Here is a 26524-nt window from a genome sequence, read left to right as displayed (position 1 = left end):
AGATATCACTATATTCCAATTAGAATTAAAAATAAGAAAAATCCTATTAAAAATTCAGAACAGGGACGCCTGGGTGGCTCAGTTGGTTGGACGACTGCCTTCGGCTCAGGTCATGATCCTGGATTCCTGGGATCGAGTCCCGCATCGGGCTCCCAGCTCCATGGGGAGTCTGCTTCTCTCTCTGACCTTCTCCTCACTCATGCTCTCTCTCACTGTCTCTCTCTCAAATAGATAAATAAAATATTTAAAAAAAAAAAATTCATAACATTGAGGGCGCCTGGGTGGCTCAGCGGGTTAAGCCGCTGCCTTCGGCTCAGGTCATGATCTCAGGGTCCTGGGATCGAGTCCCGCATCGGGCTCTCCGCTCAGCAGGGAGCCTGCTTCCCTTCCTCCTCTCTCTGCCTGCCTCTCTGCCTGCTTGTGATCTCTCTCTGTCAAATAAATAAATAAAATCATTAAAAAAAAAATTCAGAACATTGACAACATCAAATGCTGGTAAGAATGTGGAACAACAGAAGTCTTATTCGTTGCTTGACAAGAAGGGGAGGTGAATCACGAGAGACTCTGGACTCTGAAAAACAATCTGAGGGGTTTGAAGTGGCGGGAGGGTGGGAGGTTGGGGTACCAGGTGGTGGGTATTAGAGAGGGCACGGATTGCATGGAGCACTGGGTGTGGTGAAAAAATAATGAATACTGTTTTTCTGAAAATAAATAAATTGAAAAAAATTTTTTAAAAAAGAATGTAAAATGGTAGATACTTTGGAAGACAGTTTGGCAAAACTGTCTTTTTCTTACAAAACTAAAGAGGCCCCTACCATATGATTCAGCAATCACTCTCTCTGGCATTTATTCCAGAAGTTGAAAGCTTATGTCTAAAACCTGCACATGGCTGTTTACAGCAGTTTTACCGATAATTGCCAAAACTTGGAAGCAACCAAGATGACCTTTAGTAGGTGAATGGCATGTATTCTGTTTGTTTCCAACTATGTGACATTCTGGAACAGTTAAAAATTTTATAAAGTAAAAAGATCAGTAGTTGCCTAAGTTAAGGTGGAGGGAAAACAGGTGGAGCCCAGAGAACTTTTAGAGCCTTGGAACTATCCTGTAGGATACCATACTGATAGATACATGTAAAAATACAGATTTTGTTTCTACATTTCATGCTGCCTTTCTGAGGCTACATAGTATTGGAAAGACATACATTTACACTTCTCCATAACTTGAAATCATAAACCATATAATTGTGTCATTTTGCTTTTCAGTATTTTTCTTCATTCTTCAATTATGTCCTACTTTGTCTTTACTCATCTTCTATTTTTCACCCCACCTTTACTTCAACTGTCTCTATTCTCTTCTACATTTTTCTCAGTGCTCATATTATGGCACGAATACAGACAACATCTCTGGCAGCAGGGAAAGACGCTGAGGTACAGCTTATAAAGTTACTTCTTGAAAGGGTCATTCCTTTTAGAGAGCAAATGTCAGAACCATCAGGAGAGTGCTGATATTCAGTGTGCCTCCTCACTACTACTGAATCTAGACATTTGCTTTATCTTAGCTTCATTTGTAGGACCCAAGCTAACGATTCTTGAGTATGAGCTACTTCACTAACAGGAAGCATACACCGGCATTCTGTGTGAGGGAATACCTTTGAATTAGTTGTCTGTTTATCATTTACTGAGATTTTGCCTATTTTAACTTGATCTTTCAATCTCACAAATTTTGAGCCTGTGCTTGCTTGGTTTGGAGATTAGCCACCTTGTTCTGTCTCTATTTCTTAAGGCATCAGCTCCAAATAAGGTTTGCTATGCTGAGTCTCATTTCTCCATATATAAAATTGGGGGATGACAACAATTCCTTTGTCTTATTCTCAGGGTTGAAACGCATTTTTAAAAATGATGTATAATTGGTATGATAGTAACAATTTTTAAGCTTTATGCTATAGGCACTGATAATTAGAAAGGAGACTAGCTTTGAACTGGAGCAGAGTACTGGAGAGTCCCTAGTACACAGGCAATTAATCCTATTTTTGTTAAATATCATAAGCTTGGGAGAGGATTTCCAGGGAAGAAGCGAAAGCAGCAGTGGGGTGGGGTGGCATTAGTGAGAAGAGGCTCAAGGAAGTAGCTTTTTACCAATTGGTTAAGAATGTATTTCAGTATTTTAACAACTGCTTCATACTTGCATATGCCAGTCTTATTTTATGTCAGCTACTAAAATGCTCTCCAAATTTTAGAGCACTATATTACTTCATCATACGTATGATGCTTTGATCTTGATCTTGCTGGAAAATGACAATTAAAGATATTCACATCACGTGTCAGCCGACACCTGGCTGACAGCAACTTTTAAACTTCCATTTATTATGAGAAGCATTCTAAGTTCAGAGACTTTAAAATGCAAAAAAAAAAAAAAAAAGATATGTTGGAATCAATCAAATGCTGAATCAATTATTAATATTTTTGTTAGAATACTCTATTCTATAACATGAAATGTAATTTTCCATAACAGTCAATATTGGATTATTAAATTGTCCTACCCAGAACAAGAATGATGTTACATGATTTTTGATTACTACTCTAATATAAACTTGTACATTTTATGTGAATTGCTTAATGCTTTTATTGTCTACTATTGCCAGGCATTATTCTAAGAGCTGAGGATCTAGTAGCAAACCAACAGTCTTGAGCTTCAGCACACAGTATAAAGACATTTTAATTACAGTTATTAAATATATACTCCCCACTGAGAACAAGTCAGTCAGTCTTAGGTTTAGCGGGAAGGGAATTAATCTTTGGTAAAAGCTAATCAGGTACATTTCTTTATAGTGTGATCTGAAAAGCCTTTTAGGCTTTTCAAATGCATCTCAGTGGCTGCTATGGGAAGTAGCCAAGAGATCAGACCCACTTCCTAAACTGGAGCAGATGTACTTTTAGCTGTTTTACACACTATATTGAATTTGGAGTAATATTTCATTTGAAGAAAGAGGTTTTCTGCTAAAATATAAAGTTTGAAAACCATTGATCTGGTGGACAAAGCACTAGTCTCAGCATGAAAATGTTTAAATTAAATTTCCAACTACACTGCCCATTTATAATTTGACTTCAAGTAACCAAACCACGTCTAAACACTTGACTGACAAACAAATGATTCCGAATGATTCTGATCCTAGCTTTCACTTAAACTGTGAAGAAAGCTATGCAAATTATTCTATTTGGGCTGCTGTGCATGGAACAGCCTTTATCCCATGCTGTTATTACAAGAATTCTGAAACTATCCTGTGTCTATTATGTGTAGGGATAACCATGTTTCTCTCTCCTTTGGGGGGCATATTAAAAAAATATATCACCATAATAGCAATGATAATATGTGCTGAGATTATGACATGCCCTTCACATTACATTAATTTTCATTTAATCCTTATAAAACTCTTGAGGGATGCTCCCCATTTTCAAAGTGATAAAAAGGAGGTTCCGAGAATTAAGTAGTTTGCCCATGGTGACAACGGTGAAACTATAACTTAAAGTCAGTGGTCTGTCTTTTCTAATCCTTATTCTCACCACACTATACCATGCTTTTTTGCTACATCAATTTTCTCTACCCTACCTATGGTTAGAGGAGGGAGATGGGGGATGAGAAGCAGTTTGTACTTCTCTGACCTGGGCAAAGGTATAGACATAAAATTAGAACAATAAACCTGCTTGAAAATAAATGAGCATTTGTTCTAAAAAACTAATACATCATATGGACTTCTTATTTGAAAAAATGTTTTTCATTTTGCATATTTCACTAGTTGTGAAACACCCCAATTAAAATACTCAGGTATATATACACAAAATAGTAGTTATATATCATGGGTGGATAGACAGCATAATGTAACTCAGAATAAAGGGCTGACATGCAGGCAGATCAACCTTCCTGGCTAAGAACCAGGAGTTACGCTTGTTACATAGAACTCTCAAGAGTACCATGCAATCAGAGGTCACAATCGAGGCAACAGAAGCAATGTCACCATATCAGAGAATGGGCCAATTCAGATCTGCTCCTTGACAGTCACTGAGGTCAAGGCTTGCGGCAAATAATTGTATTAAACAGGAGTATTCCCTGCACACTTTTAGAATTGTCATCTGAACAAACAACTCCAGGTCATCTCTAGGTTAAATCTGAGTTCTTTTTCCTGGTACTTATAGTGTACTTTCTAGGCTTAATCCCTTAGTTTTTAAATTTACAACTGTAATTTTCTTTAGATCAAGTAAATCCTTAATATTCTTTTGTTTTCTGACCTTACTTAACAACAACAAACTTTCATTTAAATGCATGCATTTGTCATTTAATTCATTTTGTTATTTGCTCTCAAATGCAATTTTCAAATTTTAACTATAATAATAAATTTAAATTTCATATTGTTAATGTATAAAGTCCATTGCATTTAAATAACAAGGAAAATAGCCTCACATTCAAATTAAATAATTTCAAATTTTATCAGCTAATTACCATTTATCTATCATTGCATGTACCTGACACAAAAGCAAGTAAATTCAGAATAGTAATTTTGGATAAAAGATGCAAAATTTACAAATAGTAATTAATATATAACCTAAGGTATATTTGTAAATAAGTAACTAAAACATGCATTTAAATCAAATATGATAAATAAAATATATATAGGATAGGGTTGCAGTCATGTTTATATGAGATACATGGTGTCCAATATTAGTTCATATTTTCCAGTAATTTAGAATTTATGAATTATTACTACTACATCCTAAGTAAAATCAAATCATAATTGCAAATTTACTTGATTTTTAATTTTAGTCGTTTCTAATTTAATAATGTTTAAAACATCTTAATCATGCTACCATTTTAGTTATTGCTTAATTTAAATAAAAGTGTTGAGAGAATATTACTATAAGTTTTACTTTTTTACATATTTCCCACAAATCATGCTTGAAAAATCATACATTCTTTGGATTTCTTTTGTTCACATAAATTCCAAGAAATAAGAAAATCAAGGGCTTGATGATTGGTTTTATTTTATATTAATTTATATTTCACTCTTGAAAATTCTTATATTTGATACTCAAATTATATTCACGCAGACACAACATCCACACAATTCCTACACATACACATACACACAATTCCTTGACATGGTTCCAAATAAAACATACAATAAAACAAATTATAAAACTGAAAGATTAAAACTGGCAATAGTTCAACATTCAACTGAATAAGTGAAACTCGCTTTTTTCATGGCTGTATGATTAGTATATTAACAATACAAAAGTGTGCTCCTTAAGGATAATGTGACATATCACATTCTAAAACAAGATCTGAGATAATAATTTTCTGTTTAATAAACCCTATAGCATTTAGTTGGTTAATTTTAATGATTCTTCAGAATGTGTGAGATCAAAACTTAAAAGTTATATTGTCTGATAAATTGTATGATCCCTGTGAGAAGTGTAAATCTCAGTTTAAATAGCTCAGACTGAGTGTCAGTTTCAGAGACTTTTCTCAATATTTTCTTGTTAGAAATTATATTTTTAAGTTTAGTTCTAATATATTTTTAATTCATAAGTTTATTAACTGTACACGGGGAAAAGTATCAAATGTATGTTAAACATTAAAACTGTTATTTTAAGGAAACACTTCTTGACCTCATTAAAATAATTAACGTTTCATAACATTATATTTTACATCCAACTTATGGAAAAGCAAAAAAAAAATTATCAAAACAAACTATAGTCAATTACATTTTCAGATCAGCAAAATGCACTTGTAAGAGTCTTCCTTCCCCTAATCCAATTGCCAAAGGCATTTTAGCAGCTCAGATAGGTGAATAGAAACATTCCTGCCATACTTTCTGAAATGTACTTAGTTTTTGTTGTTATTCTTTTATGATTTTCTCCTTTCTGTAGCTTTAAATCCTAATAAAAACAGAAGATTACATTCATATATACACATACACACAGACACACACACACACATACTCCACACATATACATCTAACTGGAGTTAATTTTTAATGTTACCCTTCTCAAACTATTCTGGTGAGGTATTGAAATAATATTATTTGTATTTTATTTACTTAATTACTTATTTTATAATCTGAACAACTTAAAGGAATAGAAAGTGAAATTATACTATAATCTTGTAGAAATGACTCATGATTTTCCATCCTAATGGGCAATAAAATCAATGGTTTTGGTAGTTTTAAATATGATGAGCAAATAGAAGGTAATATATTTCATTTTGATTCTTTCATATTCAAGATACCTAACTCCACTTTAAAAGGAAGAATTTTAGTTAAACTAAATGCTCCTTTAATTCTATGGCATTTGACTTGTTTCTAAAATTATCTGAGTTTCGCACTCTAAGACCTGGGTCACAACCTTATTTAGGGACAGGAAATAGTTATCAGGTCACTGAGTGGTCAAATGAAAAAGGATTTGAAATGCTTCAGCACTTAGGACCCTATTCACTGAAATGATTGACTCCTATGTTGTTTAAAGGTTGAAGTTTCTTTACTGGAATTAGTTAGCTTATGCCTATATGATTACAACAATTTTAAGAAAAAAATCTACAGAGTATAAACAGAGAGATTATAAAAGCATAAGAGTGTACATGAACAGTCTTATACATCCACAAAAAAGGAATAGTCTTTAGGATATGCACAGATATTTTATTTAACAACTATCCTGAGTCCAGGGCTAATATAGCTCCTTGGCAGTAGGGTGCTATAAAATGGAGGGGGGTGGCAAAAGCAAAGGGAATATATATATATATATATATGTTATATTATTTTTCTTCTAAAGCACACTTAAAGTTTGCCATCCAAGTTTGCAGCACATTTTACTATCATACAGGATAAAATTGTGTAATTACTCCTATGTAATAATGTTTAACCCAAGCCCATGACAGACTTTCTGTTTTTATATTCACCTGATATTATTTCAAATGAATGCAATCTACCTCTGATTATGGAAATAGACAAAATAGGAGGAGGTTGATACAAAATGAGTAAATATTGGATTTGAGTCATTTAGCATTAGATCAGTTTCCCTAGAGTCGATGATCATTACTGGAAATCAAAATTATCATTTTGCACAGTTTCCAAAGCCTTTAGTATTAGGGATTTTAGGCAAAGAGAAGCTTGTGGTTGGAAAAAACATCCATAAAAATGGATGAAAATTGGTAGAAGAGAATGAAGCCAAAGTATTGCTTGAAAAACCCACTTTCTAACGTTCAGAAGCCTAAGAATAGGACATTATGAAAATTGCACCAGATAAAGGTATTCCATATTTACATAACTTTTATATATGATCACTAAAACTAGAGAAGTCGATGTTTTCTTCCACAAATGTTAAAGGAAGCAATCCTATCACTGACAGACAGAAAGTTGGAAAATTAGGCACAGATTTTATTTTTAAGTTTTATTTTATAATAAGAAACCGGGCTATTAAAACTATGTAACCAAAGCTGGAGTGCGTGCACTGAAGGCCCCTGCAGTCTTTTACAACTTTTCAGAGGCCTCGGTTGTGAACTGGGTTTGCACTCTGCCAGCAGAGCAGCTCTGACCCATGGAGAGCACTCCTTCAGATCAACACTGCCTCAGGCCTTTCTGCTTTCTCCAAGAAGTCTTACATTTCAGGCATCAAGTTGAATTTCTTCTGGAGATGATTAACCCAAACCCATGACAGATTTTTTCCAAGATATCCAACCCCTTATGTTTATTTTATCCTGGCTCTTTTTTGGATGTACTGGACACAAGTAACTTACTCATTTTACATGTTAAAGGGCTGGTGGAGAGCCATTAATTCCCTTAAAAAATGAGAAAATACTTCAGTGCACTGGGCTCTATTGTGAGAACGCACATTAAATACATGATTTAAAATTTTAAGAAAGGTGTTTCTCCTCTACTGTAGAATTTTTAAAAGCATTTCATCACATCCCAAGATAGGGATCTTAGACTTTTTGGGAAATGCATTCTCGTGGTGTATTAAAAAACATAATGTTAGAAGGATCAGTTACTGTTTCCATAAGCCCGTTTGTAGGGGGTTTCAACTAACCTAAATCTTGGCACACACAAATTTAGTTAATAGTCAAATAAAAGATATAAAAAGGGTCTATTCTCCTTCTTATATACCAACCCATCATTGTTTCTATTTCTACATTTTCTTATTATTATGGGTGAGATGAGTTGGAGGAAAATAATTCAGGTGTTTTTACATACTTCTCACAGGAAAATATTTTAAACTCAGAGGTGACTCGATTACATTTTTAGAGATGACTACTAGTATTTTTTTAAAGAGGAACATTTTTTCTTCTTTGAAGAAACAGTGCGAAAGAGTAAGATTTTTATAGATTTTTTTTTTTTTGAGAATACATGCAACTCTCTTAGGACCTAAGTTTCCAAAGGCAATGGCATTTATGAACATTCAAGTTAAAATTAAAATATTTTAAACATTAAAATGTTCAAATGTATAAATTATTAACACATACACATAGCAATAGAAAAGCTTACTCAGTAATATATTTAAACATTTACTCTCCTAAAATTGATAGAAATATCAAAGAAAAAACACATAAAGTTAAATTTAAGGCATATAGTATCTGTTAAGACAAACAATTTTAGAAAAAATGTATAAATTCCAATTTAACATTGCATGCTAAAAATAAGAACTCATTTTATCAGACGGAAGTCTGTATATATGAACATGTACAAATATATGAGAATGGAAACAAGTACAACATGAAATTGGAAAGCTTCAAGTTACACACCAGCACAAACACAAATAATCCATTTAAACATAAACATCTCATTCATAAGTGGCAATTTTGAGAGATCTTTGAGAGAGTGGCAACTTTGAGCTTGATAAAAACTTTGAGTTTAGCATTTGGATGGTGATAAAATGTTGGCTCTACAGTAAACAAGTTTTAATTTCTTAAAATTAAGTGTAGATGTTATTTACCATAGTAATTCATCTAATTAATTTGTAAATAGTACTTGATATGATCTTTTTCTCCTTAAATAGGAAAATCTCATATAGAACTTAAGGTCATTGATACAAAGAATTACAGCGCAGCATATAGTTTAGAAAACTATGAGGAATAATTTACTTCTATGTAATATTGATAACACCTCAAATTTGTGAAAAATTATAAATCTTCGGATCACAACAATTACAGAAAATCAATTCATTGTTTCAGTTTAGCAATTCTGTTTGTTTCTTCTATTCTTCTTGAATAAAATTGCAAAATAAATTTTATCTTTATAAAGCTTATATAAATACCTGAATCAAAATATTTTATCTCCAAGTGGGGGATGAAAACTAAGTTAATTTTTATAATTAGATTTATTACTGGAATGTTGAAAGATATCAGTTTCTTCTTTAATTCATGCTTCAATAGGCTACCTAAGTTCAAGACCTTATACAGAGTGAAGAAAAGAAATGACAAGAGATAGCATATACTTTGGGGGTGGGAGGTTAATGCCAGAAGTGTGACTGATTGATTGATTGACATCACTTGAAAAATCTGGATTAAAGCTGCCTATCAAGTCTGTGCAGCTAAAGCTTAGAGTAAAATGAATCATTGACCAGAATCTGTACCTTGTCTGTTCACTCAAGTATATGTGTTTACCTTCACCTGGACAATCCCTGTCCACCTAAAAGTGATCAGCTAAGCAGAATAATACATTTCCCCTATACACATACCCCATATATTAAAGTATAATGCTTCAAAATGTATCATTACTATAATCAAATTCTAACTTTGTACAAATTTCATTGTAATGGCTACCGTTCCTGATAATAACAGCAGTTAAAATGTATTGCGCTTACTATACATTAGGTACTATTTCCAGCATTTTACATGTACTGATCAATTTGCTCAACTCTCAGTGATAAGCATTATTTAAATCCTTATGCCAATTTCATAAAGGAAAGAGACATAGAAAGGTTAAGTGGATGACAAAGTCATACCTCTGGCAAGGGGTGGAGTTGGGGTTTAAACCTAGATAGTCTGGCCCTACTCTCTTAACCATTAGGTTGAGTATCATTTTATAATTAAAATAATGATTTGTAAAAATCTTGCAGAAGGTAGTGAAGCTTTGGGAAAAACTCATGGGAACTCACAATTCTATTAAACTACTATAAAATCTTTTTTTTTTTTTAATTTTTTATTTTTTTATAAACATATATTTTTATCCCCAGGGGTATCTTGATGGAAAATAGAATTATTTAGTTTTCTAGAAACATTAAAAACATACCTTGACTTTAATATATTACTCATCTCTATCCTTCCAGAAAATGTTAAAAAAAAAAAAAAAACTATGAGCCTTAAAAATGCAGGGATACTGTTTATAATGATGAAATTTTTCAAGATCCAAAGCCTCACAGCTGGTGAAGCTTAAGTAGGAAATGATTAAATGAATTCCAAAGTTTGCTAAATAGACCCAAAGGGTGGCTGAGGCAGTGGGACCTAAAGCTTGAATGTGAACACTGAATGAGTTGTAAGTTTAAGTTGGGAACAGGCCAATATCTGACTTTGAGTAATAGCAATTGGGAGGAAGAGTGTTTCTGAGAATCCAAAGATATTTTTTTAAAGTCAGAACTGTTTATTAATTCAACAAATACTTACTGAGTGCCTAGTATAGTTGAATCTAATACTGCTGCTACATTTTGGGGATGGGAGGAAACAGAAATATGACTAAGACTGGATCCATGACCTTGGAAAGATTTATAGTCAGGGGAGGAAATAGATAAAAACATATAGTTATAGGACAGTATTAAAGAAACATAGGCAAAAGCCTACAGAAGGTGGCATTAGGAATGATGTGCGGATGAAATGACATTTATCTGAGTCATGAAGGATAAGAAGTCTGAAGCTGCAAAGGTGATTAAAAAAAAACATCCAAGTTATATAGTAGAGATACAGTACAGAAACAGCTCAATATGTTTAGAGAATATTTTAGGGAGTGTGGAGATGATACAAGGTAGTGCTGGCGAGGTAGGCTGGGACCTGTATATAAAGCGCATTGTATGCTTCAGATTTTGGAATTTGTTCTAGAGGAAACAGAAAGGCATTGTAAGATTTTAAACAGAGGTGTGCTCTAGCAGAATTGTAGTTTTGTGGGTTTTTTTTTTTTTTAAGCAGAATTGTAATTTAGAAAGATTGCAATACAAGCCGATGACAGCATTTACAATACTGAAAGATTGTGTGGATATTAAAAAGTGGGCTATCACAATATTTCAAGGCAAGAGACACTGAAGACAGTAGCTGATGTGGGGCGGTGTTCATATTCAACAAATAAGGATAACAGAATTAAAAATGATTCTGATTTTTCTAAGTTGAGTAATTCTAGGTAGAGTGGAATGAATACACACACTTCATATTAGACCTGCTAGGTTTGAAAATCAACAGGGGGAAGGATGGAGATAGACATTTAGTTGTTACTGCCTCTAAACATTATAATGTACGTGAGAGGATTAGGGAGAGGATTAGGTGTTATATCTTTTTTTTAACTTTATTTTTGTGTGTGTGTGTTCCTAAAAATTCATTGTTTATGCATCTCACCCAGTGCTCCATGCAATACATGCCCTCTATAATACCCACCACCAGGCTCAACCAACCCCTCACCCTTCTCCCCTCCAAAACCCTCAGTTTGTTTCTCAGAGTCCACAGTCTCTCAGGGTTTGTCTCCCCCTCCGATTTCCCCCATCTCACTCCTCCTCTCCATCTCCCAATGTCCTCCGTGTTATTCATTATATCTTGTTCATTTCATTATGCCATTGGAATAGGTCTGATTTATACTTTGATGATGTTTGCTTTTGCATATTTATGGAAGTGTAATATCTGACAAAGTATACATAGGCTATAGAAGTAAATACATATGTGGCTTGAATATATGGTAAGGTCAGAGACAAAATTTCATGAGATACTGATACTTACTCACAGAAGACAACTAAAAAGGAGTGGCCGAATAAACAGGAGACCCAGGAGAGAGTGGGGATGAAGATGAGAGGGGAAAAGAGAAGCTCCAGGGAGAGAAATTCTGGAAGAAAGGGCTAGTAAAGTGAGGGCAGAAAAAAGATCCTGAGGTTAGTAATTGAGAGGTAAACATTGATTACTGTATGGAATGTAGTTTGAGGGAGAATGATGAAGATGTATAGTCTGCATAACTTTATAAAAGTATCGTTGGTATATGAGATGATACATTTCAGTTTATTCACTATGCTTGTGTCTCTCACTAGACTGACCTTCCAAAGCAGAAACTGAGTTTTACTTGTGCCTCCAGTCTTTACAATGAAAGAAAATATAAGCTCAAAGATGCTTATTGAATAAATGAAAAATGCAGAATGACTACAAGGTGGGGAATAAAGTCCCTGACTAGACTGTCTATGGAGGCTGCTAAGTAAAAAAGAGAAATGGGTGGTGTAGTAGCTTGAAAAGGGTAGAATCATATTTTCGGAGGCAGACATGCAGCTTGTTCATATGTTGATTTTAAAGAAGTTGGTGGATACAGTAGTAGACAGAAATCTAAGAAACAAAACACAGGAGATAACTAAACAGAGTATCATGGGATCAGGCAGAATAATATCCAAAGCAGGAGTGAAAATTTTAGCCTTGAAAAAGATGTGGGAAACCACTTACTGAGAGAAAGAGAGAGAGAGAGAGTTATAGTGTTGAAGTTTGAAATTGCTAATTGAAATAAAAATAATGACCTGCCGCATACTGAGGACTGTGCTAAGCAGTGATTTCACTCCTCACAATTACTCTATGAGATAGGTGTTATTCTTCCCATTCAATAGATAAGAGGTTAAACTTACCCATACCTTGTGGCCACTATTTCTTTGCCTTTTCTCCCTACCTTACTGTGTCCACTGTATTTACTCCAGTCTAAGCTACCGTCTCCATGCTGCACTACTGCAGTGACCTTTTAACTGGTCTTACCATGTTCATTTTATTTCCTTTCTGTCTGTTCTCCACAATGCATGGTTCACAACCGCTACTTAAAGAACACATCTGACCATTCCATCTTTTGCTTGCATTGACTGTTGTTCTTGGAATATAGAAAGCCAAATCCTCAACGTGGACCAGATGGGACAGACTAAAATTGCTCTGTGTCCTGCCAACTTCATCTCATTCCTTGTTCTCTGGCCATACCAGCCTTTGTTCAGTTTCCTGATGGCGCAGGCTGTTTTTGTCTTCAAAATCTTTTAGTAGGCCTATATCTTGGCCTGGATGACTTGTTATATACAACTTCTCCATTTGCCTAGTCTCTCCTACTTGAACTTCAAATTCAGCGTCACTTCTTCCCTTATATGATTGGACTAGTTTCATAGAGAGTACCCCTTACTTTCCCTCATAGAACTTTATTCAGTTTGTCATTATATATGTACAGGGATATTTATTAATAAACCTTACTCCCATCTCTGCCAGATAGTGAACTCTATTACCCATTGTCTGTATTTATTTCATTCACTACCGTATCTTCATCTCTTTGTACAATGCCAACCTCATGGTGGATATTCAGTAAATATATATTGGTAGATTAAATAGGGAATATAAGGAATTAAGTCTTAGTCCACACATTCTAAAATCTAGGATATTCTTGTATCTTCCAAGCATTTTTATTCAATGTATCTAATGACTTATGTGGTATATAATATTTGCTCCAATTAATGAATGAGAAAATTTAGTATAGTAAGTTAAATACCTTCACCAAAATTACATAGGTTTGGACAGGACCCAAACTTAGTTCTACCTAATTCCAAGCTAGAGTATGTGTTTCTGCTGGGATGGAGAAAGCAAAAAGAAACAGATGAATTAAAGACTCATAAAACAAACAAACAAAACTAGGCAAATGATTTGAGACAGAGTCATGAAAAACAAAGCATAAATATTATTTGTGACCCATCTATGAATATTCCAAACTAACCAGAAATCACTGTCATTGTTAGATCTCCTGGTCTAAGTCAATGTTCCTTTAGATTTACCTACATATTCATCCTACCTCACTCCTCATTATTTCTTATATCTCCAAGATTTCAGCTGGAATCCTTTTCCTGTTGCTTGAAGAATATCCTTTAGTATTTATTTGGGCTTGGTGTATCAGTGAAGAATTCTGCTTTGCTTGTTTAAAAATTCTTGTTTTACTTTAATATGTTTTCATTTATTAGCTTTTCATTAAAAACCAGACCCTTTAATATATGATTTTAAAAATATCTCACTTAATCATTAGGAAAAAGCATCAAGGTTATATATGACATGTTTTTAAGAATGGAAAATGGTTACCCCAGTTCTGCTCCTCTCCATCCCCAATTTACACTCTTAGAGACAAACCTAGGCAACCATCTTTGTCATTTCTTTCACTATAGGCTTGCATGAGTTTTGATGTCCTTGTTTTTGTGTTTTCATATTACCTATTGACTTCACAGTAGGAAAGAGGAAGATTAAGCACTTTTACATCTCTACTACACACATATATACTTTTTCTTACCATTTCCTAAAAATCTCGTAATTTTTGTTTAGACCATGATTCAGTGTTTTTCTTTTTACAACATGTAAATACATTTACAGCTCAGCCATATATGGTACTGGAAAAGAAGGGTTAATAGCTTGTACTACGGTTTTCCTCTAGACACAGGTAGGTATGAGGATTTGAACCTCATGTCAAGAAATTATTAGAATTTAATCAATGCAACATGAAAGACCAATGGGAATGCAGCTGTATCAGACCAAGGACTTTTACCTCACATCTGAGATTGTTTATTGAGCAAAAGCAAGTAGTATGAATGAGATGCAACTGAACCAGAGAATTGGGAGCTAGCTATGTACCCCTAAGTGGACTAGGTTATTAGTTGAGAAGACTATATGACTGATTATAAAAGCTGTTAGGGGAGCTGATGGCTTCCCTTAACTGAAGCGTCCACAGACTTACAGCCTCATCATTCATGCCCACGTGTTTCCTAAGTGAAGGCGTAGGACACTAGATGCTCTGACAAGGTGTCACAATGTCCTCTTTATATTAACCATGCTTTGTGGTTTCCTCTCCTTTGTCCTTCCTTAAAGCTAAGTAAATTTAGTGTTGCGTGAAGCCTATTGTGTTTCACGAATTTAAGTGTTCACTTGAACTCAAACAGCTGTTCATAGAAAAAAGTAGCACAGCAGTTACAGATAACATCTTACATCTTGTACAATTTTTTTTGTTTTGTCACATTTAGTTATCTCATTTTTTTTACATTTAATTACTCTTCTATGTGTACTATCATTTCCAAATTCCCTATTAGAAGGCTACATCTACTATACTTTCATGCATTAGTATTCTATACACTAATCCATAGGTTACTCCCAAACTCTCTTCCTGAAGTGTATATCTCCTTTCAAATATGTTTCAGCACAGAGACAATCAGAAAGATTTTTTTTTTCTCTGAGACATGGTACATGATGTTTTCTTTCATCTTGGAATATTTATTCTCTAAACCTGTATAAGTTGTCATCCCGAATCTCTCCTCCCATCACTGTAAATATTCCTTTGTCTCTTTTTTTGCTAGATTTCATGAATTCCTTTTTCATGGTTGACCTCTTCATTTTTATGGAGTAGTTCCTCCAGTACTTACTGAGCAAGTTTGCAAGGGAGATAAATTAAGACTTGGCATGTTTTATACTTTTAAACTTATTAATAGTTTGTATGTTTACAGAATTCTAGGTTGGAAATAACTTTTTCTAAGAATGTTGAACATACTGTTCTATTATCTTCTGGATTCTGAGGTTAACTTTGGGAATCCAATGCCTTTTAGATAACTCATTCATTGCATGTTCTCTTTTTCTTTCTGGAGGACTTTTTGGCTCTTACCTTTGTCCTCAGTTTTATGACATTTTTCAAAGACATTCCAGAAAGATGGGTTTATTATCCTTCATTTTCCTAACATGCAATGGGCTCTCTTGTTATAGAAACTGGTATCCTTTAGTTTGGGGAATTTTTTGGAATGATTTCTCTGATCATTTCTTTCAATCTATTTGTTGTTGAATGTTCTCTCTTTTTGGATCTCCTATTATTTATCAAGGGTTGGACCTCCTGGAATAAGTCTCTTCTCTACATTTTCTCTCATGTTTCACATCACTTTGTATTTTTGCTCCAGTTTCTGGGAAATTTCTTTTAACACTATCTTCTAACACTATCTTCTAATCTTCTGCCAAGTTTTCATTTCTGATATCATGTTTTTATTTTCAAAAAGATATTTTTGGTTCCCTAACCTCTCTTTCTTATTATAGCATCTCATACTTATTTCATGCATGCAATCTTTTTTTATGTCAGTGACAGTATTCATGGTGTATCTGAAGAATTTTTTCACCTGATACATGTCTGCTCAAGTTATTACATTTATTAGTTTTTTCTCAACCTTTCATGTTTTAAATTTGCTTCAGACCTTCATTTGTGTGCTTATATTTTAGAGTGGTGGTCTATAAAGTTGATAGGAAACTCTGTACTAGTAAATGAGAACTCTTCTGAAACTTTCACCTTAAGGTGACTTACCCGAGTCTTATATTGGAAATACCTAATGTCAATACTTAGATGTTTCCTCTTGGACTTATAAGAATCTCCAGAAACACTCTTGCAATCTCTTTCTTGGAGGTTAAAAGCATGGTGCTATGGAATGAATGCTTGTGTCTCCCCAAAATGTCTATGTTGAAACCCAATTCCCAATGTGATGGTATTTGGAATGGGGTCTTTGGTAGGTAATTCAGGCTAGATTAAGTCAAGAGAATGGAGCATGATGGGATTAGTGGCCCTGTAAGAAGAGGAAGAAAGAGATCTCTCTTCAAGGGGAAGCCATATGTGTACATAAGAAAGTGGCCATATGTGAGCCAGAAAGAGAGCTCTCAGTAGGAAATATATGAGCTGGTATTTCGATTTCGGACTTCCCAGCCTCCAGAACTATGAGAAATAAACTTTTGTTTTTTTAATCCACCCAGAGTATGGTATTTTGTTATAGCCACTTGAACTGACTACAAAACATGATTATCAGAATTTTGAGAGCTGAGTAGGGGAAAGGGTTGGGATTTAGTACTTAACATGTATAACTACACTTATGCTTCTTAGTTTAAGCAAGGTGTCAAGGATGTTCCTGAGTTACAGACTCTGTTTTATTCTACATAAAAAATTTAACTTCAAGAATTTTGCACAGGTAACCCAGGTCTCTTCACACTACTTCCATTGAGCCTTATATCATCAATTCCTAAACTTTTGAGTTTAAAATAGTTCTCATATTTTATTGCTGCTTTGAATTTTTGTTATTTATTACTCATATATTTATGTTCTGGTCTAAAAAATTATATTGCTGCTGCACCTTCCTTATATTCCTGTATTTGTTAGTATGCATCATAAAAATTATCTTTGCTGAAGTTTTAGTGAGGGTTTTCAGATCCATCACTTTTAGCTAGAAAGCCTTATATTGTCATTTAATTCTCAAAATATCATGAGAAGTAAAGACTGGTGTTCCCAGTTACAGATGAGAAACAAAGATATGGATCATACAGCTAGTGAGTATCTACACACAATTCAAACCTGACTTCTCAGTCCAAATCCATTGTTTTTTTTTTTTTTTAAAGATTTTATTTATTTATTTGACAGAGAGAGATCACAAGTAGATGGGGAGGCAGGCAGAGAGAGAGAGAGGGAAGCAGGCTCCCTGCTGAGCAGAGAGCCCGATGCGGGACTCGATCCCAGGACCCTGAGATCATGACCTGAGCCGAAGGCAGCGGCTTAACCCACTGAGCCACCCAGGCGCCCCCAAATCCATTGTTAATCTCATGAAGCCTTCTTTAGATAGAAGATGAACCTTCTTAATGATGAACTTTCTAAGGTATTATAATACTTCTTTGAAAGTTTGAAACTATCTCCAAAATATAGAAATTTTTCTATGTAGCAAGTACATCGATATTCAATACAGATGGGCAGAGATTTTTTTCCCCCCCCATGGAGCAAGGGACAATACAGATTTAAAAAAAAAAAGAAGAAGAAGAAGAAGGAGGAGGAGGAGGAGGAGGAAAGAAAAAAGAAAAGGTTGCCATGGGCCTCCTCTCCCAGAATCATTACTGTTGCCCACTTTCGTTGTGAAGTTATTTATTTATTTAATTAATTTTTAAAAAATCTTATTTATTTATTTGTCAGAGAGAGAGAGCACACAAGCAGAAGGAGCTGCAAGCAGAGGGAAAAGCAGGCTCCCCACTGAGCAAGGAGCCTGATGTGGGACAATCCCAGGACCCTGGGATCATGACCTGAGCTGAAGGCAGACTGAACCGAGTGAGCCAACCCTGTGTCCCTCTTTGTGAAGTTTAGCTCAGGAATCCAAGTGTTTTCCTCTTCCTTCCTCGTGGCTATACAAAGAAACAGCAGGTGGGGAACTGGGTGTCATAAGTGCCTTACTTTCATTTTTTTTTAATATAATTTTTTATTTTTTATAAACATATATTTTTATCCCCAGGGGTACAGGTCTGTGAATCACCAGGTTTACACACTTCACAGCACTCACCAAAGCACATACCCTCCCCAATGTCCATACCACCACCCCCTTCTCCCAAACCCCCTCCCCCCAGCAACCCTCAGTTTGTTTTGTGAGATTAAGAGTCACTTATGGTTTGTCTCCCTCCCAATCCCATCTTCTTTCATTTATTCTTCTCGTACCCACTTAAGCCCCCATGTTGCAACACCACTTCCTCATATCAGGGAGATCATATGATAGTTTTCTTTCTCCGCTTGACTTATTTCCCTAAGCATGATACGCTCTAGTTCCATCCATGTTGTCGCAAATGGCAAGATTTCATTTCTTTTGATGGCTGCATAGTATTCCATTGTGTATATATACCACATCTTCTTGATCCATTCATCTGTTGATGGACATCTAGGTTCTTTCCATAGTTTGGCTATTGTGGACATTGCTGCTATAAACATTCGAGTACATGTGCCCCTTTGGATCACTACGTTTGTATCTTTAGGGTAAATACCCAATAGTGTAATTGCTGGGTCATAGGGCAGTTCTATTTTCAACATTTTGAGGAACCTCCATGCTGTTTTCCAGAGTGGTTGCACCAGCTTGCATTCCCACCAACAGTGTTGGAGGGTTCCCCTTTCTCCGCATCCTCGTCAGCATCTGTCATTTCCTGACTTGTTGATTTTAGCCATTCTGACTGGTGTGAGGTGATATCTCATTGTGGTTTTGATTTGTATTTCCCTGATGCCGAGTGATATGGAGCACTTTTTCATGTGTCTGTTGGCCATCTGGATGTCTTCCTTGCAGAAATGTCTGTTCATGTCCTCTGCCCATTTCTTGATTGGATTATTTGTTCTTTGGGTGTTGAGTTTGCTAAGTTCTTTATAGATTCTGGACACTAGTCCTTTATCTTATATGTCGTTTGCTTGAGAATCACTACAACAGGCCCCTCCCCCAGAAGATCAACAAGAAATCCAGCTGAGACCAAGTTCACCTACCAAAGAGTGCGGTTTCAATACCAAGGAGAGCAGCAGAATTCTAGAGGAGGAGAAAGCAAAGCACGGAACTCATGGCTTTTTCCCTGTGATTTTTTTTTAGTCTTGCAGTTAATTTAATTTTTTTCTTTTTCATTTTTTGTTTTTTTTTCTCGCCTTCGGGTAAAATTTTTTTTAACTGTTACCTTTTTCTTTTTTAATGATTTTTTACTAGTTTATCTAATATATATATTTTTTCTTTTTTATATTTTTCTTAGGTGTTTTCTTCTTTTTTAAATTCTTTTCTTTTTTTTTCTTTTTTCTTTTTTTTTTCTTTCTTCCTTTTTGAACCTCTTTTTATCCCCTTTCTCCCCCCTCACGATTTGGGATCTCTTCTAATTTGGTTAAAGCATATTTTCCTGGGGTTGTTGCCACCCTTTTAGTATTTTACTTGCCCCTTCATATACTCTTCTCTGGACAAAATGACAAGACGGAAAAATTCAACACAAAAAAAAGAACAAGAGGCAGTACCGAAGGCTAGGGACCTAATCAATACAGACATTGGTAATATGTCAGATTTAGAGTTCAGAATGACAATTCTCAAGGTTCTAGCTGGGCTCGAAAAAGGCATGGAAGATATTAGAGAAACCCTCTCGAGAGATATAAAAGCCCTTTCTGGAGAAATAAAAGAACTAAAATCTAACCAAGTTGAAATCAAAAAAGCTATTAATGAGATGCAATCAAAAATGGAGGCTCTCACTGCTAGGATAAATGAGGCAGAAGAAAGAATTAGTGATATAGAAGACCAAATGACAGAGAATAAAGAAGCTGAGCAAAAGAGGGACAAACAGCTACTGGACCATGAGGGGAGAATTCGAGAGATAAGTGACACCATAAGACCAAACAACATTAGAATAATTGGGATTCCAAAAGAAGAAGAAAGAGAGAGGGGAGCAGAAGGTATACTAGAGAGAATTATTGGGGAGAATTTCCCCAATATGGCAAAGGGAACGAGCATCAAAATTCAGGAGGTTCAGAGAATGCCCCTCAAAATCAATAAGAATAGGCCCACACCCCGTCACCTAATAGTAAAATTTACTTTCATTTTTGAAGATAAAAGTTTTGCTGGGTATAGACCTTCATGGTGGAACTTACTTTCTTTCAGTACTTTTAGGATATCATTACACTTGTATTAGTCAGCCTGGGCTGCCATAACAAAATACCACAGACTAGATGCTTAAACAACAGAAATTTATTTTCTCACAATTTTGGAGGCTAGAAGTCTGAGAACAAAGTGCCAACCTGTTTAATCTCTCAGATGTCTTTCCTTGGCTTGTAGATGGCCCCCTTTTCACTGCATCTGCACTTACCCTTTTCTCTGTGAGCATACACTCTTGATGTCTCTTCCTCTTTTGTTAAGTATACCAGTCCTACTAGATTAGGGACCCAATCACCTGACCTCATTTAACCTTAATTATCTCCTTAAAAACCATATCTCCAAATATAATCAGAGGTTTAGGTCTTTCAACCCCTGAATTTTGGGAGGGGCACCACACAATTGTGGGGCACAACAACAATTGTCTTCTGGGTTTCATTGTTTCTATTTAGAAACCAGCTTAATTATTCATTATGATTGCTCCTTTGAATGATAATAAATATTTTTCTCTGGCTCCTTAAAGAAATGTTCTCCCCCCCATTTTTTTTTAGCAATTTTACTATGATGTGCTGTAGTGTGGTTTTCTTTGTATGTATATATGTTCTGAGGTTCATGGAGTTTCTTAAATCCACAACTTGAAGTTTTCCATCACTTTCAGTAAATTCTCAACCATTAACTTTTCAGATATTACTTCTACACCATTATCTCTCACCATGGCTTCTTGGACTGTAATTACACATGTATGAGACATTTTTGATGTATTTCACATGTCTCTTCTCTTTTCTCTATAAATCATTCTCTTTCATTTCATGCTTCTATTCAGATATTTCTATTAGAGCTATTTTCCCATCTAGCAGCTCTCTTCTTAGTTTTTATTAATCTGTAGTTCAATCTAATTAGTAAGTTCTTAATTTCAGTTGTGATTTTAAGTTATAGACTTTCCTCTTGAATATTTTTATAGGCTTAATATCTATTGAAATTCTCAATTTCTTCCATATCCCTAACGTTATTATGTACATTTCTTTAAAAATCTCCATTATCTGAAATCTTGTTGGCTCTATTTTTGTCTATTATTACTCAATTATGATATCTCATATCCTTCCATACCTATTTTTTTAATACCTATTTTTTTAATTGTGTGTCAAATATTGCATAGGAAGAAATGTAGAGATAAATTGAAGTGTGGGTTGATGTTATCTATTTTTGGAGATGGCTTATGTTTGTTTCTGGCAAGAGGCTAGTAGAAAGTCTATTTGCAATTTACCTATACTGATGACATTATCAAAAGCTTTGCTCAGCTTCTCAGCTCTATGTAGTTCTTCCTTGACTTACAATTCTTTACTTCCTCGTTAGTTCTCCAATGACTTCAATTAGATTCTTTAAAAATAATTTTTCTAGCTTTTTAAGTTATTCTCTTCAGGAGGATTGGTTTGGATTGCATAGTTTCCTATTAGTAGAAGTGGAAGTCCTCTTGTATTTTTTGAATGGAAAATACTAACATCTCATAGCCTACATATCATGATTCATTTCAAAGAACTCTACAAGCTCTTTGAGAACTTCCTTCCTATTTTTTTTATTTACTTGAAGATTTTATCTATTTATTTATTTTAGATAGATAGAACAGGAATGCTTGCAAGCAGAATGGGGGAGGGAGGGAGTGACAAGCAGACTCCCTGCAGAGACCAAACAGGACCTGGGGCTTTATCTCACAACCCTGAGATCATGCCCTGAACAGAAATTAAGAGTCCAAGGCCTAACCAACTGAGCCAACCAGGCACCTCTCCCATTTTTTAATTATATATGCAATATCTATCTATCTATCTATCTATCTATTTATTTATCTATATAGTGCGGCAAATATTGCATTGGAAGAAATGTAGAAATCATTTGAGATATATAGATATATATATATAGATAGATAGAATACATATACACACACATGAAACATATATAAGTTGTATACATACATGTAAATGATATATACATTAGATATGTGTGTCTATACACACACACACACACACACACACACACACACACACACCAACCAACACAGACCCTGTAGAATATAGAATAAATATTCTCTTTTGGCTGAATTTGGGGGGAAGCAGAAAAAAGAAACCATTCATAACTAATTGAATAAAGAAGAATTTAATCAGCTTCTCTCTGACCCTGGATGACTACTTCCTGAATCCACCTTATCCATAAGGTAATTATGGTAATTTTAAAAAATTTAATAATTTTTTTAAATTACATAATTTTTAAGTTTTTACAGTTTGTTTCATGCTTTACTGGACTGAATTCCTAATCAGATTTTTTTCCATAGAAATTAAAATAATTCTGAACCTTATATTTAAAAAATAGCATGATAGTATCTAGAATACATTTAGGGAGTTTTAATTATAAGCATGTCACATACACATATTTTCTTTTTTATTGAAATATTTATTGACTACCAAATATATACTTGGCTCTATTCTAAGTCCTGAGGATAAAACTATGAAATGTCTGCCTGACATAGTTCTCCCTTCATGGAAATTACATTCTATTAGTGGAAAAAACAACTTATAAGTAACTTTTTTTCAAAGATTTTATTTATTTATTTGAGATTAGGGGGAGAGGGAGAAACAGACTCCCACTAAGCAGAGAGCCTGATGCAGGGCTTGATCCTGGGACTGTGAGATCATGACCTGAACCAAAGGTAGATGCTTAACCAAGTGAGCTACCCAGGTACACTATATGTAACAGTTTAAATTAATAAATAGGACAATAGCATATAAATGCCGTAAATGGAGCAGGTGCTGTGTGAGAGAGTAACTGGGTAGAGAGGAAAAGGCTACTTGGGCAGCGTTGTAAGAGAAAGCTCCCTTATGGGAGTGGAAACATAAACTAAACAATGAGAGAGTCATTTGTGCAAAGTGTGGAGGGCAGAGTTTCCAGGCAAAACAATGAAATACAAAAGCTTCAAAGTAAAAAGTTTCTTATCATATTTGAGGAACTGAATAAGGGTCTGACATTTACAGTCAGGTGGGCCATGATATGGAAGATAGCTTTTGTTCTAAGAGCAATGAGAGGTCATGGAAAGATTTCAGAATCTTAGTTATATAAAAAGGGACCATATTAAATTTTTTAAAAGGAGGTTAAATTGATCTACAATTATCTCCAAGTTGGGCCTCCCACCTACTTTTCGATTTTATTTTATTGCTTTTGACTTTCCCCAAATCCTCTTCTATTAGTCATCTTAAGAAATTTTTTTTAAAAAGTTCATACAAGGGGCGCCTGGGTGGCTCAGTGGATTAAAGCTTCTGCCTCCAGCTCAGGTCATGATCTCAGGGTCCTGGGATCGAGCCCCACATCGGGCTCTCCACTCAGCAGGGAGCCTGCTTCCCCCTCTCTCTCTGCCTGCCTCTCTGCCTACTTGTGATCTATCTCTGTCAAATAAATAAATAATATCTTTTTTAAAAAAAGTTCATACAAAAATTAGACAAGATGTTTCTAGATAATCTTTATTTGTAAGTGCAGAAAGATTTTCACTTTTCTAATAAGAATAAAGTTATAAAGTTTTATATATTCCTACCTCAAAATGTTGTTGTGAGGATTTCATTACTTGTTATAGACAAAGCACATAGAATAATGCCTCATATAAGCAGTAAGTGATAAGCAAAAGTAAAGAAGCTATTATATCATATTACATTTTACGATGTAGATAAAATTTTATTCAGGGTACTGTGGGAACACAAAGAGTGGTGTTCCAAGCTGAAATCAAAAAAAAATTTTCTTAAAAGATTAATGTTTGAAACCCACTGCAAATATCATTCTCAATGGAAAAAACAGAGCTTTTCCGCTAAGGTCAGGAACACAGCAGGGCTGTCCATTATCACCACTGCTATTCAACATAGTACTAGAAGTCCTAGTCTCAGCAATCAGACAACAAAAAGAAATTAAAGGCATCCAAATCAGCAAAGAAGAAGTCAAACTATCACTATGGCAGATGATATGATACTATATGTGGAAAACCCAAAAGACTCCACTCCAAAACTGCTATAACTTGTATAGGAATTCAGTGAAGTGTCAGGATATAAAATCAATGCACAGAAATAAGTTGCATTTCTTTACACCAACAACAAGACAGAAGAAAGAGAAATTAAGGAGTCAATCCCATTTATAATCGCACCCAAAACTATAAGATACCTAGGAATAAACCTAACCAAAGAGGCAAAGAATCTATACTCAGAAAACTATAAAGTACTCATGAAAGAAATTGAGGAAGACACAAAGAAATGAAAAAATGTTCCATGCTCATGGATTAGAAGAACAAATATTGTGAAAATGTCTATGCTACCTAAAGCAATCTACACATTTAATGCAATCCCTATCAAAATACCATCAACTTTTTCCAAAAAAATGGAACAAATAATCCTAAAATTTATATGGAACCAGAAAAGACCTCAAATAGCCAAAGGAATATTGAAAAAGAAAGCCAAAGGTGGCGGCATCACAATTCCGGACTTCAAGCTCTATTACAAAGCTGCCATCATCAAGACAGTATGGTACTGGCACAAAAACAGCCACATACATCAATGGAACAGAATAGAGAGCCCAGAAATAGACCCTCAACTCTATGGTCAACTAATCTTCAACAAAGCAGGAAAGAACATCCAATAGAAAAAAGACAGCCTCTTCAACAAATGGTGTTAGAAAAATTAGACAGCCACATACAGAAAAATGAAATTGGACCATTTCCTTACATCACACATGAAAATAGACTCAAAGTGGATGAAGGACCTCAATGTGAGAAAAGAATCCATCAAAATCCTTGAGGAGAACACAGGCAGCGACCTCTTCGACTTCAGCTACAGCAACTTCATCCTAGGAACACCGCCAAAGGCAAGGGAAACAAGGGCAAAAATGAACTGTTGGGACTTCATCAAGATGAAAAGCTTTTGCACAGCAAAGGAAACAGTTAACAAAACGAAAAGACAATTGACAGAATGGGAGAAGATATTTGCAAACAACATATCAGATAAAGGGCTAATATCCAAAATCTGTAAAGAGCTTAGCAAACTCAACACCCAAAAAACAAATAATCCAATCAAGAAATGGATAGAGGACATGAACAGACATTTCTGCAAAGAAGACACCCAGATGGCCAACAGACACATGAGAAAGTGTTCCACATCACTCGGCATCAGGGAAATACAAATCAAAACCACAATGAGATATCACCTCACACCAGTCAGAATGGCTAAAATCAACAAGTCAGGAAATGACAGATGCTGACGAGGATGCGGAGAAAGGGGAACCCTCCAACACTGTTGGTGGGAATGCAAGCTGGTGCAACCACTCTGGAAAACAGCATGGAGGTTCCTCAAAAAGTTGAAAATAGAGCTACCTTACGACGCAGTAATTGCACTACTAGTATTTACCCTCAGGATACAAATGTAGTGATCCGAAGGGGCACGTGCACCCACACACAGGAATACTATGCAGCCATCAAAAGAAATTAAATCTTGCCTTTTGCAACAACGTGGATGGAACTAGAGGGTAATATGTTTGGCAAAATAAGTCAATTGGAGAAAGACAACTATCATATGATTTCCCTGATATGAGGAAGTGGAGATGCAACGTGGGGGTTTGGGGGGTAGGAAGGGAGGGAGACAAACCATAAGAGACTTTTAATCTCACAAAACAAACTGAGGGTTGCCAGGGGGAGGTGGGTAAGGAGAGGGTGGTGGGGTTATGGACATTGGGGAGGGTATGTGCTATGGTGAGTGCTGTGAAGTGTGTAAACCTGGCGATTCACAGACCTGTACCCCTGGGGCTAATAATACATTATATGCTAATTTAAAAAGAAAGAAGGAAAGAAATGTAAAATGCTTAAGAACCACTGATTGGTC

At 35.1% G+C, this 26524-nt stretch overlaps 1 protein-coding gene across 3 annotated transcripts in view; it reads right to left on the bottom strand.

Annotated features, from left to right (window-relative positions):
• LRRIQ1 (leucine rich repeats and IQ motif containing 1) overlaps nt 1-26524 on the bottom strand; it is a 214199-nt gene that overhangs the window by 66320 nt on the left and 121355 nt on the right. The window contains exon 24 of one of the 3 annotated variants that reach the window (XM_045082965.1): nt 18152-18387. The exons of the other annotated variants lie outside the window; for them this stretch is intronic. Coding sequence (XP_044938900.1) covers nt 18167-18387 — 221 coding nt within the window. The 3' untranslated portion in view covers nt 18152-18166. Of the gene's footprint in view, nt 1-18151; nt 18388-26524 lie in introns of those variants that run through there. 3 annotated transcript variants of the gene reach the window in all.

Source organism: Mustela putorius, unplaced genomic scaffold, assembly GCF_011764305.1.
Source record: "Mustela putorius furo isolate JIRA1106 unplaced genomic scaffold, ASM1176430v1.1 tig00000640_pilon_pilon_pilon, whole genome shotgun sequence".
NCBI lineage: Eukaryota > Metazoa > Chordata > Mammalia > Carnivora > Mustelidae > Mustela > Mustela putorius.
This window is presented reverse-complemented; position numbering and strand designations above follow the sequence as displayed.